Below are 19,290 nucleotides of genomic sequence, written 5' to 3' on the forward strand. Positions count from 1 at the left end.
TTGTTAGTCTGTGAGAAACTGATAGGGGTCCCACCTAACAATCCTGAAAATAAATAAATGTGCATCTAAAACTGATCTACAGAGCACTTCATCAAGATGAATGAATAAAAATGAGTAGTGATCTCACCTTTCCATATTTATATTCCATAGAACAAACATGCAATTATATTACTGAAATATGGATCTACTGAATCTGCAAACATTATGGGAGGACTTGTACTGTTCTTGTATTTATGTTGAATAGATATAATAGAAAAGGTAGAGATAAACGTGAGATACCATACCCAGATGAACACAGGAGGTGTTTTGTAAGTAGCAAATTGAAGAACATACCTATTCTCACCAGATATGGCAACCACATGAGGTTTCTTGCTTTGCAAAAACTTTTTTAGTGTTTCCATATCCTGAGTCTATGAAAAGCAAAGGAAAATGTAAATGTTTAACTTTATTAGTAAATTTACGTCAGTAAATTGCACAATGATACAAGAAATAAATCACATAGAACAGACCTTCCTCTCCCTTTCCTCTTCTCTCCAAGCATTCTTTCTTTTAGTAAAGTATGGCAAGCGCAGAAAGTCTGTCACTTCACCCTCACCATTGATCAAAGAACAAAACACGGGATGATCTCTATAAAAAAAATTAAATCGTAATACGCATCAATATGTGGTACGGCGCAGTCATTCAAGGGATGAGAAGTGTAATATATAGGAGTATGGAAAGTATCCAGATGAATACTGCAATGTGCCAATGGACCAGCCATATTGCCAAAAGCATGGTACATGGTTTACATTTGGAGTATGATGAAAAAGAGTTGCCAAATTGGCATTACCAGACACACCTGGCAGAGGAGAAGGCAATGCCGAGTACACGAATTCCTTTGCCTTGGTTGTCCTCCATGAAGTCATCATCTTCTTCTACTTGTTGGTCAGGACGGTATGGCGCCACCTTCAGGCAGTTGTACAATTTACGGCTACAAGACTTTAAAAGCAATAAAGATAAATTCACTCTATTCTCTTTTCTGTACAGTTTTCATCAATTTTTCAATCCATCATTCAAGACTGATGTGCAAACATCAGCATTTTGAAATTACTCGTCACCTAAAGATATCAATTATCAAAAGACGAAAAAGAAAAAAAAAATGAACAACAAAGGTTATGATATTTTACAAACACAATATAAAGATGCACTCGCTTAAAGCCATCGCTGATGCAACTTGTCAGTTTTTCTCACTGCAGCAGACTCCAGCCTTCACACTACAATATAGGTCTCACCTTTATAACAAATTCTTTAGCCTCTAGTATAAGTTTGTTCTTCAACTCTTTGCCCATCTGGGGGTACAGGAATTGTTTTAAGGCCCGTTCAATAGCCAGTGTTCTCTGCCTGTTCCATTCTTGTACTTGGTGACTGAACTCGTCTCGATAATAGAACTGCTTGATCTCTTCATAGTAAGTCTGCTCATTGCCAAATCTAGAAGGGAAAAAAGCATGATTAAAAATCCTGTATGTTGCAGAAATTAGGGAATATGTTTACAAGTTAATGATTATTCCACAGCTAAAATCAAAGGCAAACTAAGGGTACCGTCTCACAGTGGCACTTTGGTCGCTACGACGGCACGATCCGTGACGCTCCAGCGATATACTTACGATATCGCTGTGTCTGACACGCTACTGCGATCAGGGACCCCGCTGAGAATCGTACATCGTAGCAGATCGTTTGAAACTTTCTTTCGTCGTCAAGTGTCCCGCTGTGGCGGCATGATCGCATCGTGTAACAAAGGTGTGCACGATATTGTATACTGTATATATTGTATATCGTACTGTCCCGTACGACTTCTACATCGCAAATACGTCAAGAAATTATCGCTCCAGCGCCGTGCATTGCGAAGTGTGACCGCAGTCTACGACGCTGGAGCGTCACGGATCGTGCCGTCGTAGCTACCAAAGTGCCACTGTAAGACGGTACCCTAACTCCTGCCACATATTTGCAAATGCATCTTCATAAGAATTGGTCCCACAATACAATACAATCAAGAGTTTTATCAGCAGGAGATTATCACTGCAGGACTAGGTGTCTCATGCCAGGCAGTCCAGCTTTACTTGTGTAAGCCCGCCCGCACCACTGATTGACAGCTTGCCAACAAAGTGCACAAGAAGCAGCCCATCTGGGTTATGGGCGGGGTTATACAGAGCTCAGCATTTACCATGGCTACATGCGAGAAAACAGGGATTCTATCAAAACTGCACCAAGTAGTCCAATAAGTGATACATCACTGGAATCCGACTGTCTCTACATAATGCTGCTCTCAGATTCCACATCAAAAATCTGCTGACAGATTAACTTTAAAAGAATTTTACTTATAAATAAAGCTCTAAATTTACAGTTTCATTGGAATCATCACTTACCCTTCAACATCCTTCATATCAATAGAGATCTCAATGGTAATCAGCCCTTCATCTTCTGCAATGCACATCTTAAGAAACTGCTCGTCCCTAAGCTCTTTCACAGGCTTGTTCTTCAGGTATTTGAACGCATATGCAAAATGGGCTTCGTCTATTTCCTAAAAGTACAGAAAAGGGTTATCATAATTCATCAGTTTATGTATCGTTTTTGATTGTTATGGTTATATTAAGAAAAAGGTTATCGGGAAAAAAAGCCTCATTGGCAAATCATAAAAGTGAAAAAAAATATATTAAAATGTACACAAACATTTACCTTCCGGCCCTTCTTGGTAGGAACAATGTTTATCTTGCCCCTTTCCTGGAAGGTCTGCCTAAGAACCTGCCGGACCAATGGTTCTCTAGCAATCTGCAGAGCGACCATGTACCGGGCTCCTTCCAGCACGGCCTCAGGTGTGGTGAACTGACTGTAAAATAAAGAATACATGTAAAAAAACAAACAAAATCAACTCAAGTATTTGTCAAATAAAATGGTCACTGCCAAGAGAGCACATCTTCAGAAAATGCAGATTGCTTCAAGCTTATTCTAGCTTATAACGGTGAAACAGGAGAACAGCATGCCTGATCAGACGTAAGCGCCAAATATTGAGAGGAAAAATGGAGAAGTGAACCACTCATTTACCTGCACACATAATCTTTAGCAAGTTCCAAAGGTTCAGCAGGAAACTGCTCAGTCTCGTGACGCTGGTAACTGTCTCGCAAGTTCTCACCAAACTGCTCTGGTGTCAACCCAAACTTCTTTGCCAAACCATCTAAAAAAAAAAGCATGAAGACATGAGACTATATAATAGAGCCCGAAGTCTATAGACTGAACGTCATCAACGTTAAGCAATGAGGCACTTAGTGTTAAAACGGATCTGCCCCCAAATTTCACAATACAAAAATCAGTGTCTTAAACTTGATGAGGCTGGTGTAGTTAACCTAACATCGACCATAAAATATATAATTTTATTTTTTTCCCCCTATTTTCTTCATATTTTTATTATGGCCACTCCTACATGAATTTTCACAGTGCAGTCACCAGCCTCATTGGGGCTAGAGGGACCCATTTAATAACGTAAATGGTTTGTATGGCGCAATCCAGCTATAGATCCATGTTAAAGGGTTTTACTGTTAAATACAATAATTGAGTTTGGCAGACTCATGCCGCTGATTTCAGTGACTAGCTGCAACAGGCATGTATTGGCTAGATCAATGTTCCCCAAATCCGGTCCTCAGGAGCCATCAACGGGTCAGGTTTTGAGGATTTCCTTACTACTGCACAGGTGATGGAATTCTTGCCTGTACAGGTGATGCAATAATTAGGAAATCTTGAAGACATGTTCTGTAGGTTGCTCTTGAGGACTGGAGTTGGTCAACACTGGACTAGAGCATTCACGTGTTGTACACGTTGCTACATCGACACTGGACTACTAGTAGGATAATGAAGCAGAATGTATTGTTGATGCAACTGATGAATAAGTGGAGCCACTTACCCAGACCAGCACTCTGGCAGATAGAATACATATCCCTACGAGAAGCCTGCTTCAGCTCTGGACCTTTCTGCTCCTCATCATCATGTTCAGCTGCTTCTGCTCCTAGAATGTAATGGAAAATAGTAGTTCACAAATCCCCCATCCATCCCCAGAAAAGAAGAAGAAGAAGAAAAAAAAGTGTTATAGGAAGTCACAAACCTTCCTCCTCCCCCTCCTCAGGAATACGCTTCAGTTTTTTCTGGCTGGACTTGGATGCATTCTGCATTTTCGGAATATCTCTTCCATAGTACAGCAAAAAGTGATTATAGACATCCCTCAGTTCATCCATTGACCGGACATCTTTTAGCCTTTATAAAAGTGTAGTGAATTTACTCAGATTAATTCAGAAATAATCCATTAAAGTTGCGTAAATATGATTAAAGAGTAACAGTTTCAACTTATTTCATAAAGCAATAGCACAGATGAAAATATGCAACTTTATATTCGATTTTATAAGAGCAATTTGCTTTTCTTTCACTCAATTTATGGGTAAATTGTCCTATGTGAAAACAGATTTCTCAAATGTTTAATCGGGGGGAGGGGGGGGGGGGGGGGGCTCAGGAGGCCGTAAATGTATGCTGCTGCCACCAGGAGACTGACAACAAGAATTACATCCTCAAGAAAAAAAAAAAAGTCAGTTCCTCCCCAACAGGCTACACCCACCTACTGGAATTACTAGGACATCCCCTTCTTCAATTGTTTGGCCCCGATGAAATAAAAAAGCTTATACTCCCCTTCCTTGCTGGCACCGTTCCAGTGGTGACATGGTTTACAGCAGAGGTGTCAAACTGCATTCCTCGAGGGCCGCCAACAGGTCATGTTTTCAGGATTTCCTTGTATTGCACAGGTGATAATTTAATCACCTGCACAGAATGATTCCAGCACCTTGTAGAATGCTAAGGAAATCCTGAAAACATGACCTGTTGGCGGCCCTCGAGGAATGCAGTTTGACACCTCTGGTTTACAGTATTGTCTGCACTGTGAACCAATCCCTCACATCCTGAAAACTCTGTCCTTCAGGAGAGTCAGACATGACTCTTTTGTAACCATTCCGAATTCAGCAAGGTAGTAGACAAGGACTGGAGGCAACCTGAAAAGGGTTTCCATAGACAAAACGCAAGGTTTCATTTCCCTTTCAAGTGTATGTTGTTGCCACCTGGTCCTCCTCTCCCTATATAGATCATCCAGTGTCTAGGTTATCAAGAACCATGGCCCTTCCATTCTCCGATGTGGCATCTCTCAAGGACACCATGGCCAGACGAGTGGAATCCTCGGCCAAGTCCACATCTTTGAAGCAGCAGGCTCGGCCTGGGCATAACACCTGCACCAAGGCATCATATCCGGAACTCCCAACATCTGTGTTGGCACATCTCGCAGATAAAATTGCCCAAGCAGGTAAGTATCTTTTATCCCACCACCTTAAAGCAGCCAGTTGTGCTGCTCAAACTTCAATCAACATGTTAGAGATCCGTTAAGTGCTTTGGCTCAAGTTTTGGAATGCGATATTCACATCCAATGGTCCATCACGAGCCTTCTCTTCCAAGGGCTCTCACCTGTTCAGGGTGAAACTTAAGATCATTTTAAATGCCACAGGTGGAAAGAACACACTGCTCCTACAGCCTAGATCTACTTAATCCTCATGCAACCAAAAGCCCCATCAGTTTTGCTCCTTTCATCAGTTCCGGTTTATCCACCAGGAGAGACCTACCAGCCCTAAAAAAAGGAAAAAAACAAAACAAAACAAAAAAACACAGCCTGTCAAGTCCTGTTCTGGGATGTGTGGCTTCCCACTGTCCACAACGCTTGGGTTAGGAAAATTGTTTCCTCCCAATACAAAACAGAATTCTACACTCCCCTGCGAGATTGTGGGGGACTGGATAGAACAAAAACAGACACCCTCCCTGGCGACTGATTTTTTTGTTTTTAAAGCCAATTCCTCTCTTCTCCTATCAGACATTATTGTTCTGGTTCCTTCTCAAGAATGTTGGTTTTATTAAAAGCTTGTTCTCATCCCCAGGAAGGACTGCTTGGTTAACCTCATTGTGGACCTAAAGCTGCTGAACAAGTGTGTCTGGTTTTGTAGCTTCAGGATGAAGTCCATTTGCTTGGTTGTTGCAGTCATGGAACCTGGAAAAGAGGGATTTTTGGTACTTACCGTAAAAGCTCTTTCTTGGAGCCTTCATTGGGGGACACAGGACAACCATGGGACACAGGACAACCATGGGTGTATGCTGCTGCTGCTAGGAGGCTGACACTATGCAAAAAAGGAAAAGGCGTAGCTCCTCCCCGGCAGTATACACCCACCGACAGGCACCAAGCACCTCAGTTAGTGCGAAAAGCAGTAGGAGAAGCGACAGAACTCATAACAGTAAAAGTACCAACTCAACTAGGGTCTCCAGGCCCCAAACACGGTACCAGAACAAACCAGTAGGGAGGGTGCTGTGTCCCCCAATGAAGGCTCCAAGAAAGATTTTACGGTAAGTACCAAAAATCCCTCTTTCTTTATCGCTTCATTGGGGGACACAGGACAACCATGGGACGTCCAAAAGCAGTCCCGGAAAAGGGTGGGTAGAAAGGAAATGAGAAAAGGTCTCAGGTCGGCCGGTGTGCGACCGCCGCCTGCAGTACCTTCCTACCAAGACCTGCATCGGACGAGGCTTGGGTATGAACCCGATAGAACCTCAAACGTGTGCAAAGACGACCAGGTTGCGGCCTTGCAAACTTGTAAGGCGGAGGCCTGGTAGCGAACAGCCCAAGAAGCTCCGACAGCTCTGGTGGAGTGAGCTCGCACCCCCGGAGGAGGACGTGCCTCATGAACACGGTACGATTCTGAAATTGCCAAGCGAATCCAGCGCGAAATGGTGGATTTAGACGCTTGAAAGCCCTTCCGACGACCCTCAGAAACGACAAGGAGAGAATCGGATTGACGGAAAGGAGCGGTTCTAGAAAGATAGACCCGAATGGCCCTGACCACGTCAAGCTTGTGAAGGGACTTCTTCAAAGGATGAGCCGCAGAAGGGCAAAATGATGGAAGGACAAGGTCTTCGTTGATGTGGAAAGCCGAGACCACCGTGGGAAGGAATTCGGGAACCGGTCGAAGAACGACCTTATCCTGATGAAGAATCAGGAAAGGGGAACGACATGATAGGGCTGCCAACTCGGAGACCCTCCTGATGGATGTAATGGCAATGAGGAAGGCGACCTTCCAAGAGAGAAGGGAAAAGGGCACGTCATGAAGAGGTTCAAAGGGAGCAGCCTGAAGAGCACCAAGGACCAGGTTAAGGTCCCAAGGTTCCAAGGGAGGACGGAAAGGAGGGCGATATGCGCAACTCCCTGTAGAAAAGTCCGAACCTGGTGAATGGAGGAAAGGTCACTCTGGAAGAGAATCGACAGAGCGGACACTTGTCCCTTGAGTGTGCTGAGGGATAAGCCCGAATCGAGACCAGACTGGAGGAAACCGAAAAGATCCGGAAGAGAAAAGGACATTGGAAAAACGTCATTGGTTTCGCACCACCGAAAGAACGCTTTCCAGTACCTGTGGTAGATACGGGAAGAAGCCGGTTTTCTGGCTCTGATCATGGTCTGTATGACCTGGGAAGGGAGACCAGAGTTTTTCAAGACTGCGGCCTCAACGGCCATGCCATTAAACTCAGCGACTGAGAACTCTAGTGGTAGAGAGGTCCCTGCGAGAGGAGGTCTGGCCGATCCGGGAGTCTCCAAGGAGTGTCCGCGAGCATGTTTACGAGCTCAGCGTACCACGGCCGCCTTGGCCAGTCCGGCGCTATCAGTATGACTGGAATCCCTTCCAACTTGATCTTCTTTACCACGCTTGGAATCAAGGGGAGGGGTGGGAACAGGTAGGGAAACTGAAACTGGGACCATAGAATTAACAGGGCGTCGTGGCCGACTGCAAGAGGATCCCGGGACCTGGCGACAAACTGAGGGACCTTGTGGTTCATTCGGGACGCCATAAGATCGACGTCTGGCGTACCCCAGCGGAGGCAAATTTGATTGAAGACTGCGGGGTGGAGAGACCACTCGCCCGCTGCTAGGCCCTGGCGACTGAGAAAGTCGGCTGCCCAGTTTTCGACCCCGGGGATATGAACGGCTGATATGGCTGGAACGTGGTGTTCCGCCCACCGAAGAATCTTTGCCACTTCTGCCATTACTTGGCCGCTGCGAGTCCCGCCCTGGTGGTTTAAGTACGCCACGGCCGTGGCGTTGTCCGACTGGATGCGGACGGGAAGATTCGACAGAAGAGACTGCCAGCGGATTAATGCAAGGAAGATTGCCCTGATCTCCAGAAGGTTGATGGGAAGGAGAGCTTCCTGGGTGGTCCAACGGCCCTGAGCTGTGTGTTGTCGGAAGACTGCTCCCCACCCGAGAAGGCTGGCATCGGTGGTGATGACCTGCCACTGAAGGGGAAGAAATGATCTTCCTCAGGAGAGAGGAGGACAGCGTCCACCAGGTTAGGGACCTGAAGAGGAAGGTGGACGGGACGGTCCAGGGAGTCCAAGGACCTGTTCCAGGTGGATAGGAGGAATAGTTGGAGGTGGCGGGTGTGGAACTGGGCGAAAGGAACAGCCTCCATGGAGGCCACCATCTTTCCCAGGACTCCCATGCAGAAACTAAGTGACTGAGGGACTGGGCGTTTGAGAAGGCGGACCGCTTTGAGGAGTACTGAGAACTTGTCCTCTGGGAGGAAGACCCGAGCTAAGTTCGTGTCGAACACCATGCCCAGGAAGGACAGTCGTTGGGACGGAATCAGAGAAGACTTGGTCCGGTTGATAATCCAGCCGAGACGGGTCAGGGTGTCCAGGGAGACCTGGAGACTGTGGGCACAGTCTAGACGAGAGGACCCCTTGATCAACAGATCGTCCAGGTAGGGGATAACGAGGATCCCCCTGGAACGAAGGAGGGCCATGACCGCCGCCATGATTTTGGTGAAGACCCTGGGGGCAGACGCTAAACCGAAGGGGAGAGCCATGAACTGGTAGTGATTGTCCCCGACAGCAAACCGAAGGAATCTCTGATGCCGTACGCAGATGGGGACATGAAGGTACGCATCTTGGATGTCGACCGAGCAGAGGAACTCCCCGGGTTCAATGGCGGCGATCACTGACCGCAGGGATTCCATTCTGAAGTGGCGAGGTCGGACGTGGCGGTTCAGAAGCTTCAAATCCAGGATAGGGCGAAGAGACCCGTCCTTCTTTGGGACTACAAAAAGGTTTGAGTAGAAACCGGAAAAACGTTCTTCGGAAGGAACGGGAACTACGACTCCGGTGGCGACCAGAGACGTTACGGCTTGAAGCAAGCCGGGTAAATGGGACGGTTGCTTTGGGGGGCGAGAGAGAAAGAAGCGATTTTCCGGGAGGGTAGAAAATTCGATCTTGTACCCGGAAGTGATAATCTCTCTGACCCAGGCGTCGCTGATCACAGACAGCCAGGTGTCTTTGAAGAGAAGAAGCCTGCCTCCCACCCTGGAAAGACTCCCAGGTGGGGGCGACCCGTCACTTGGAACGGTATCTGTTGGAACGAGGTCCGGAAGACCTGGGAGGTGGAGCCCTGGATCTCCACATGGGAGCTGGCTTGTAAGAGGGTTTTCTACGTTCACCCGTGGTAGCGGGTCGCTCTTGTTGTGAAGAGGAATCTGAGGCTGCAAACGGACGAAAGAGGCGAAATGTTCGAGGACCCTTTGGGTTAAAGAAGTGTTTTGGCTTGGACTGGGGGAGAGAGGTACTCTTGCCCCCAGTCGCGTCTGAGATAATTTGATCCAGACGAGCGCCAAAAAGCCTGGAACCTTGAAACGCCAAGTTGGTGAGAGACTTTTTTGAAGTAGCATCTGCATTCCATGCTTTGAGCCAAAGAATGCGGCGAATAGCGACAATGTTGCTGCTTGCCCTGGCTGAACAGGCTGCTGCATCTAAGGAGGCAGTGAGAAGGTATTTCCCTGCGTGGTTAATCTGGTCTGCGAGGTCAGCCAGCTCGGTAGGGGAGGCCGAAGCCAAAATGCCCCGGCGGAGAATCTTGGCCCAGGCAGATATGGCCTTAGCCACCCAGGTGGAAGCAAAGGTGGGGCAGAGGGAAGCACCCGTTGCCTCAAAAGCTGATTTGGCCAGCGCCTCAATTTGTCTGTCCGATGCGTCCTTAAGCGACGCGCCGTCCGGTAAGGAGAGAACAGTCTTGGAGGAAAGACGGGAAATCGGTGGATCGACCTTGGGAGATTCAGCCCACTTGGAGAGAAGATCGGCGCTAAAGGGATAGAGCACGTCCAGATGTTTTCTACCCGAAAAACGTTTTTCAGGATGTTCCCAGTGTTTAGACAGGGTAGACTCAAACTCCTCATGGGTAGGAAAGGAGCGAGAGGGACGCTTCACCCGCTTAAAGGAGGCAGAGGAATCCTGGGAGAAAACCTCGTCTTGTTTTAGTTTGAGGGTTAGCGATATAGCCGAAATAAGACTATCTACGACAGCCTGCATGCTAGAAGCCTGGTCTGAATCGGAGTCAGAACCGGACTGGGAATCCACATCAGACCCAATGTCCTCCTCCGAAGAGGGGAATTTGGAGGAGGAGAGCAGCTTGAGCGCTGCGGAGGGACCTGGAGAACCAGACGAAGAGCCAGACAGAGTCCTCTTTCTAGAGCGGCTGGCAGATTTGTCTCCCTGTGGTTCAGGGTCAGGTGCGGCCGACTCGCCATGGAAGACGGTCGGAGCGCTGGTGGCTGAAGGAGGCTGTGGAAGACGTTCAATCGCCTGGACCAGGGACTGAGATACCTTAGTCAAATCAGAGACCGACTGCGAGATAGCAAAGGCCCACTCAGGGGGAGGGGGAGCACCCCCATCCCGAGAGTCAGAAGCTTCCTGCGGGGCAGACATGGCAGGAGGACTGCAGGACTGGCAGAGAGGTGACGATTGGCCTACAGACCACTTTATCTTACAACGAGCACGGGCGTAGTGAGTTATGGTAGGTTTGGTAAGGAAGGCTACAGAAGAGTTGGACATAAGAATATTCTGCAGCACTATACTACAGAAAAGACTAAAGGGCCTACAGTAGTATGGATAATACCAGGGAGGGGCCAATATAGCGTCGCAATCCTACCGCACCGCAGAGCAGAGTTGTCTGTGTCCCCCAACACACGATGTCTCCTGTGCACGGAGCTGCTGAAGCAGAAAGTGCCAGCGGAGAAGAAGGGGCGGTGCTGTACTGAGAGGAATAAGCCGAGGCTCCTGATAGGGCCGCACTGAAAGGGAAGGGTGTGCCCGGGATGTAAAAGCCCCTCTGAGTGGAGGAGGAAAAGAGCGCCGAAAAAGCGCGCCCGAGGAGGGGGCGTGGCCGGCCACAGCAGTGAAAGTGAAAGTAAAAAACGGCCGTGACTGTGTGAAAGCACTGTACATTTAGACAGGGAAATACTGCTGCGGGGGAGCGGCTGCTGAAGCGCTGGTACCTGCATGTTCCGGTTCCACAGGTAGAGGGAGAGAGGATCGACCAGGGGCCCAATGAGAGAGGGGTCGCTGGAAACAGAATCCTTCGTCCAGAAGACGGCCTCGACCCCAAAACAAGGGGGAGGGTCACCCCTGGTGACCACCGTCTTCCTCTCAGCCCTCTCCGAGGAGAGGGGTGAGGGGGACTGTTTGGCAAGGACCGCTACCATAAAGACCCTGGAGCACCTGGGAGGGTGACAGGGGATAATGTCCTGCCGGCGGTCTGAGAGCTGCGATGCGGACTACACCACACTGCTCGCTCAGCCGCCCTCCTGGGGAGGCAGGGTGGAAGATTGCACCCTGAATCCCTGAATGCTGTATCTGAAAAAGAAAAGCCAAAACGTTAATAAAAACAACAAAACCTGTAAAGGAATCAAGATTAGCAGCGGATCTGAAGATCCAGGTCCGCCTCCTACAGACACTAAGCACAAACTGAGGTGCTTGGTGCCTGTCGGTGGGTGTATACTGCCGGGGAGGAGCTACGCCTTTTCCTTTTTTGCATAGTGTCAGCCTCCTAGCAGCAGCAGCATACACCCATGGTTGTCCTGTGTCCCATGGTTGTCCTGTGTCCCCCAATGAAGCGATAAAGAAATGTATTTTGTCAGTGGACATTCAGGATGCTTATCTCCACATCTTAAATTTTCCTGAGCACCACAATCCTTGACTTTGCTATTCAGGCTGGCCACAGCAACTAGGGTATTCATCAACGTTATGGCTGCCATCATGGTCCTTCTGCGTGTCAGGGGGGTAGTTGTCATTCCATACTTGGACAATATCCTTTTCAAGGCTCCATCTATTTCAGGGAACCCACAGAGTATGCAGATCACACTGGATGCGCTGGTGAGCTTCAGATGGATCATCAACCGATCAAATCATCTCTGATCATAGCTCAGTGCCTCATCTTCCTGGGAATGCTGTTCAACGCAGTTTAAAAAGATTGTCTTCCAGAGAACAAAATGTTGGCGTAAAGCCAGTATCATTCGTCATTTCCTCCTTATTCATTGGCAGATTCTGACAATAGATGCCCATATTCTAAGTGGAGATAGAGTCTTCCAGACGTTTATGGAGCAGGGCCAGTAAAGAGTCACGAAGTCCTAGAACGGAAAAGGAGTTTGCCTGTCCCTTCTACATTGGCAGTTAGCTGTTCAGTCTCCCTGTTTGACAACACCACTGCCGTGGTTTATATCAACCATCAATGAGTCGCTAAGTAATGGCAGAGATCTCACAGATTCTTGACTTGGCGAAACAAAATTCTGGCAATCTCCGTGATGCACATTCTGGAGTAGACAACTTGGCAGTGGACTAAGTCACAAAGGACAAACAGCGCAGAGAATGGTCCCTGAATCCAATCAGATCTGCCTACAGTGGGCCTCTCAAGACATTGACTTGATAGCATCCAGACATAACTGCAAAGTTCCTCAGTTTATGATCAAAGATTTTCCAGTGCATTGGAGATAACCACTAAGGAATTGCATACTCTGGTCTCAATTTTCCCTCTTTAATCTGTTCTTTACTTTACCTTTGCTACCAAAGTTGCTCAAGAACGTCAAGTCGGAAGACATTACCATCATCCTCTTGGCCTAGAAGATCATGGTACGTGGAAGTGGTCTACATCCTAGCAGACGTTCCATAGAAACGTCAAGATTGACAAGACCTACTTTCCCAGAGTCGACTCTCCCACCTGAATTTATGTTCACTCAAATTAACAGCATAGATGTTGAAGCCGCAGTTCTAAAATCCTAAAGATTTTCTCATTAAGTTGTGCAGACCATGACCAAGGCACTGAAGCCAGCCTTGTCTTTACAAAAGTACCTAGAAGGCCTTCTTCCAATGGTGCAAATCTGCTGAGGTCCCCCCAAATCATGTTTTCTCTACCTTCTCTTCTCACATTCCTGCAGTCGGGTTTTGTGGCTTAGCCTTGGGCTCCCTTGAGGGCCAGGTACTGGCCCAGTCTATCCTTTTTAAGACTATCTTGCTTCAAAGTCTCAAAACAAGACTTTTCTTCAGAGTGTGGCCCACTATGTTCCTCCTTATCGACCTCCTTTAGATCCATGGGACCTAAACTTGATGCTTATTTCCTTTTGAACCAATCCAGAACATTTTCTCACTCTGGCTTTCCTGGAATGAGGCGTTTGTGATTGCTACTACTTCTATAAGGCGAGTATCAAAAATGGATGGTGGCTACTGAGCACTCCCTTTCTTGTCCATACCTGGACAAGGTGGTTTTTGTCTGGCACCCTCTTTCCTTCTCAAGGTGGTTTATTCCTTCCATCTTAACGAAGAGATCAGTCTGCTGTTGCTCTGTCCTTCTTCTAATCCAGTGAAGAGATCCTTAAACTGTTTGGACTTGGTCAGAGCCTTGCGTCACTAGCTGTCAGAGTCGGCCTCTTTTAAACATTCAAATTCTTTGTCGTCACAGAAGGAGCTCGTTGAGGCCTCTCTGTCTCTAAGGTGATCATTACTTGCTTGATTTGAACTGCTATTTTGGAAGCTTTAAAAGTCAATAACAAAGCGGGGGGCTTCTTGGGCAGTCATCATCAGCAGCTTTTTAAGACTGACACTTAGACTTCTGTCCATTTTCTCAAAATTTTACACACTTTCACCTCGGCCAATGCGAGTCTGGGCAGAAAGGTGCTACAAGTGGCAGTTGTTCAAGCGACTACCGGAGGCATTTGCCTTATACATTTTTATACATATTTCCAGCCCTAAGGACTGCTTTGGGTCATGCCATGGTTTCCTATATCCCCCAATGAAACATTTGAGAAGAGGATTTTTGGACTAACGGTATAATCCCTTTCTTGGAGCCTTGATTGAGGTACATAGCACTCATCCTTTTTTTTTCTTTTTTCTTGTTGCCCCTTTTGGCATGTGTGTTCGGGATTATTTTCTGCTTCAGTTTAATGCTAGTATGTGGGTGTAGTCTCCTATGAAGTAGACTTTTTTTTTTTTTCTTCAGGCTATAATTCTCAGCGTCAGCCTCTTGGTGGCTGCAGTATACACCCATGGCATCCGGTGTCGCCCAAAAACTACGAGAAAGGAATTTGAAGGTAAATCCAAAAATCTCTCTCCCCCCCCCCCCCCCCCTATTACGGAGATGGTAGAGGACAGTTGGTCCTCGTAACATTATACATTAATGGTAGTGGGGAAGAGAGAAAAGAAGAGCTAGAGAGGCAGACAGACATTCTGCTGCAAGTTCTCCTGAAATAAAAGTTACACTTAATAGAAATTATTAAAAAAACAGTCACCTCTCCATATCTGTGGTATCTAAAGGCCTCACTTCATCTGATAGTGGTTTGTCAGGATCAGCAGATATCTGCTCATACTGATAGGCCTGCATCTTCTGAAACAGACGTAATAGATTTTGCCTTCTCAGTCGAAGCTGGGTCCACTATAGCGCAAAGAAAAGTAAAAAAACATTTTTAGAATTCTAGCAAAAGATGATAAAGTCAGAGTTAAAAGAAGGCGGTAGAGGGGAGCTCTTTAAAGGATTGGATGCTCATCTCTTGACCACATTGGAGAGCAGCTACAAAGAATCTTACTCCAGAGGACCTGTCCTGCATTACATACACAACGCCTATATTTTGTGTTTAGCATAGGAAGAGGCATCTGTTTTTATGCTACTTTAGTGTCAGCAGCCTTTATATCTTCGATCCACTATATTATTTCCCTCTTTGTTCAATACATATATGTGTGTTTCATATTGTTAATACATGTCCAGTGATGTTTAAATCGTGGAAAGGCACAGCACGCCACCCATACCAATGAGCGGCCTCTCTTCCTCTCCACGTCATCGGACTCGGATTACACCAATGCACTTCCTTCTCTCCACTGTCATAAGCTGCCATTTGATTTGAACAGCGGCACTATACAATATCCTGCCCCCCACCTTGTTAGGACATGGCCCCGGAAGAAGCGTGAGCGAAACGGCATTGGGGTTGGTAGGCACGCCACTTCACTCTTTTCCCTTCTGGCCTTTCATACTATTATCGAGGTGATGTACCTGCTATTAATAAATATAGATAACATATAGTTATCTATATATTATGTTAGCTATACACATACACACACTTAGTATGCGGATATTATGATTCAATTGCTGTGTATACTTCTTTTGAAGCAATATATATATATATATTCAGTATGTCATTATGAGACTATTGTCGCATGTAGAAAGTAATTACTTTTTTATTACTGACCAATGCATTATGCATTTTATTGAGCTCATATATGTGCCATTTACTCTGATTTGAGCAATAGATTAATGTGGGTGTTATTGATTACTGTTGCTGACTTTAGTTGCTAAAAATTACTGTAATAGGGCTCTCTCTATCCACTTACATTTTGCACAGGCACTTTATTACTGATGGCTCCTATAAATATAGGACTCCCTTGGGTAACTCCTTTCGGTGTTTCCATATATTACCCCTGCATCACACTTTTTTCAGCATACAGTTTTAATTAATTCTAATGCCTTATCTGGGCAGATGCAATTTTGATTTATTAGGAGCTTCCCTCTATTTGGAGGTGGTTGCTTGCCCTGATTTTTCTTTCTTCATGTATAGTTTTATTAGTTTTGTATTAATAAATATTAAATTAATGGCAATATATTCCAGTTGCTAGGATTTATGTGTATATGCCTTTACACATAAGTCAGGTCTGAGACACAGGGTAGACCTATGGTATCAATAAATGTCAGGACTTAGGGGGGCGAGAGCAAGCTGCATTCTCTCCACAGCAGCGGAGTCATGTATCTGCACTGTAAGTTATATCTGTAGGACTGGTCCTTTGCACTACATGGTTACAGAGCAGTGCTTTTTACACAGATCTGTGGGGAAAAAGCATGAAATGGAGTACAATAATGTATTACTGAACAATAATAGATAGATATGACAATAGATCATATAAATGGAGGTGAGGGAAGGCACATCTAGAAGTCTTTATCTTGGGCACCAACAGAGATGGTCCATCACTACAACATTTTAGTTCACTTTAACCAGTCTTCTTTAGAACAGAGGTTTTACCTTTTCATCCCACTGCCAGACTCGCCACAAGTCATTGATGTTTAGTTCTGGTTCCACATACTCTTTTCTATAAAATGCAATAAAGGGCACCTGGAACACAATCATTATGAGCAGGAAATCGTCAAATCAAAGAGAATTGTGACATTTCAGTTCAAGTCCATTAGAATACTCAAATAATGGAGATCACATACCTCAAAGTGTTGATTTCTCATAAAATTCAGAGCTTCTCTAATTTTCTGTATGGTGCTTGGTCCCTTGCGGCCGAAGTTGCTTCCAACTTGACCACGTTCCAAGTAATCACAGCTTTCCTGTGAATGCGAAAATGTTACTATGAGGATTTTCAAAACGGAGCGGCTACACATTTACATTTCTGTAGTTATGCAATTCTCTAGTTTATTAACAGATTGAGTGGTTATTAGTGTTGTGACAAATTAATTCAGAGTAAAAGTCATTTTCTATAGACATTACTTCTGAGCCTGGATTACAAATCCACAAATGTTATTTTATGAATGTAATTAGAAGAATAATACCTATTAGGGACTCACACAATAGGTTAAAGGGTTATTTTCATGGTCACAAATTGTTAAAATTGCTAAGTACTAGTAAAAATAGGCAACTGTGCAATTTACTTGATATTAAAAATCCTTGCTCAGGAACAGGGAGCTTTTTAATCATTGCTTACTACTCCTTGACTAGGTTAGCGGCCACCTTAGCAGCCCATCAGCGGTAGCTGGTCTCCTGGGCAATGAACGCAGTATTAGAATTTACAAGCAATTGTGAATACAGCTTGTAAGCGCTGCTGTGAAGCTGGTCGGATTGCATGTCCTGGCCATTTTCAGTACCACTGCGCTCCTCTGATGTGGCAGAGGCAAAGTTGCTTCATACAGCAGCATCTGAGGGTGCAGTTTTGGAGGGGTGGCAAGTCTACATTTCCGAACTGTCAGATGACCAGGAGCACATCAGCACTCAGCAATTAGGAGGCAGGTAAGGGGTGTGCACCTGCACAACAGTGATAAAACAACCCCTGTAAGGCCATAGCTGCTGTACCTTTACAATGGGGATAGATGTGGTTACTGACTACAACGACAGGCAAAAGGCTTCCTGTAATTAACCACTTTCCAATAAAAGGGGAGTACATGAGTTCAGGTAAGTTTTACAATTCTATTTAATTTATTTTAGTTATATAGCGCCATCATATTCCACAGCACTTTAGAAAAATTATGACTTGCCCCTTGGGGCTCTAAAGTATGGGAGGAAACCCACACAACCAACTAACTCCTTGCAGATATTGCCCTTGGTGGGATTTGCACCCAGGACACCAGTACCATCTCTACATTGAATGTGCAACAATATTTATATTACCTGCTGTGAGATTGTTGGTGTTGAAAATGCATTCCTGTAGATCCAGTCAGCCTCCTCCTCCAGTTCTTCATCTTCGGCAGCTTTAACAGGTATAGTCCGTAACTGCAATTGTAATAAAAATGTGTTATGTCCACATTATTACAATCAAATAGACAATGATGGAATAACTTAAAGCGATAATGGTTAATTGAATGACCTTTCGGTTTTTAAAAACTAACTTAACATGTATGGATTTTTTTTATATCTTGCAGGCACTTTACATGCCAGCAGATTAGTGGGGAAAGCCTATGACTTCATATCATATCCCTATTCTGCTCAGTGTGTGCACTCTTGCGGTGGAGTTTTTTGAGCAACTAGGACGGGTCTCAGGACGGACCTGCCGATATGTAAAGTATCTGCAAAAAAGCATAAACGTTTAGGCCCTCTTTAAGCAATTTACCTGGAATCTCTCGGGCAGATCTGTGGTCCGGATCTCATTGTCTTGGTCAGTTAAGTGACTGCTTTCAAGTTCACTTGGCTCATAGATTTCAAAGATGCTGCGTCGGCTCACGCGCTTCTTAGCGGTTTTCTTGGGTCGGACACGAGTCTCTCCATCCGCCTCTTCGTCCTCATATTCATACTCTTCCATTTCCTCATCATCTTCATTGTATTTTTCAAACTCTTCATAATCAAAATCTACACCAAAGATCTCCTGTGCTTCCTGCAAAGCACTGGAAGAAAATTATAATGCTAAGAGCAAATATCAATACATTGAAAGGACCCAAAGCCCTTCATCTTCTCTGTATAAGCAAGGAACAGAGAGTCTTATCAGTCATGAGTCGTTACTGCAGCTGCCCTGTTATATTAGTCAGTTACTTACGCATCAGCATATCCTGGAAGCTTCTTCCTCCATTTAGGTTTTTTTAGTGGCTGTCCATCATCATCAACAATGAAATCATCAATGTCTGCAATGTATGGAAGGATGTTCTGTTAGTTCTCAATAAGAAATGTGCACATATACCTGGAAAACATTGATGGAAATGCTTACCAGATTCCTCATCCTCCTCCTCCTCCTCTTCTTCAGCGGCAATAACTGGCTGGTCACCTGAATCATGTCGGTCCTCATCCTCACCATCCTGGAAGATTTCCTCAGCAATTGCTTCTTTTTCATGTTCCTCTTTTCCAGCATCATCTTCTTCGTCTTCATCGTCTGACATTTTTTTCACGCGACGGAATTTTTGCTGTATTGAAAAATTGCCGTATATATTGTATAACATGTTCTTACATACAGATGAAGACAAATCATGTTTTGCGCTTGGGAAAAAAAACAAATCTAACTCAATGCAGCAAAACGGGTTGCCTCATGAAGACCAGCCCTTCTCAAAAGATAGCCAGCACATTTATCAGCTCCAGCTGGTCATAGAAGAAAAAAAATGAATGATTAAATCTTGGCCATTCCGATTATGTTCATATGTTC

At 45.4% G+C, this 19,290-nt stretch overlaps 1 protein-coding gene across 1 annotated transcript in view; it reads right to left on the reverse strand.

Annotated features, from left to right (window-relative positions):
* Positions 1 to 19,290, reverse strand: part of SUPT6H (SPT6 homolog, histone chaperone and transcription elongation factor) — a 61,466-nt gene that overhangs the window by 24,899 nt on the left and 17,277 nt on the right. Inside the window, exons 5-20 of the mRNA XM_077294352.1 lie at positions 18,862 to 19,054; positions 18,694 to 18,778; positions 18,274 to 18,544; positions 17,835 to 17,936; positions 16,664 to 16,780; positions 16,473 to 16,562; positions 14,697 to 14,839; positions 4,130 to 4,278; positions 3,932 to 4,033; positions 3,079 to 3,208; positions 2,713 to 2,863; positions 2,403 to 2,557; positions 1,272 to 1,467; positions 839 to 978; positions 510 to 627; positions 334 to 410 (exon numbers count right to left, since the gene is read on the reverse strand). Coding sequence (XP_077150467.1) covers positions 334 to 410; positions 510 to 627; positions 839 to 978; positions 1,272 to 1,467; positions 2,403 to 2,557; positions 2,713 to 2,863; positions 3,079 to 3,208; positions 3,932 to 4,033; positions 4,130 to 4,278; positions 14,697 to 14,839; positions 16,473 to 16,562; positions 16,664 to 16,780; positions 17,835 to 17,936; positions 18,274 to 18,544; positions 18,694 to 18,778; positions 18,862 to 19,054 — 2,219 coding nt within the window. The remainder of the gene's footprint in view (positions 1 to 333; positions 411 to 509; positions 628 to 838; positions 979 to 1,271; positions 1,468 to 2,402; positions 2,558 to 2,712; positions 2,864 to 3,078; positions 3,209 to 3,931; positions 4,034 to 4,129; positions 4,279 to 14,696; positions 14,840 to 16,472; positions 16,563 to 16,663; positions 16,781 to 17,834; positions 17,937 to 18,273; positions 18,545 to 18,693; positions 18,779 to 18,861; positions 19,055 to 19,290) is intronic.

This window comes from Ranitomeya variabilis, chromosome 3 (genome assembly GCF_051348905.1).
Source record: "Ranitomeya variabilis isolate aRanVar5 chromosome 3, aRanVar5.hap1, whole genome shotgun sequence".
Classification (NCBI taxonomy): domain Eukaryota; kingdom Metazoa; phylum Chordata; class Amphibia; order Anura; family Dendrobatidae; genus Ranitomeya; species Ranitomeya variabilis.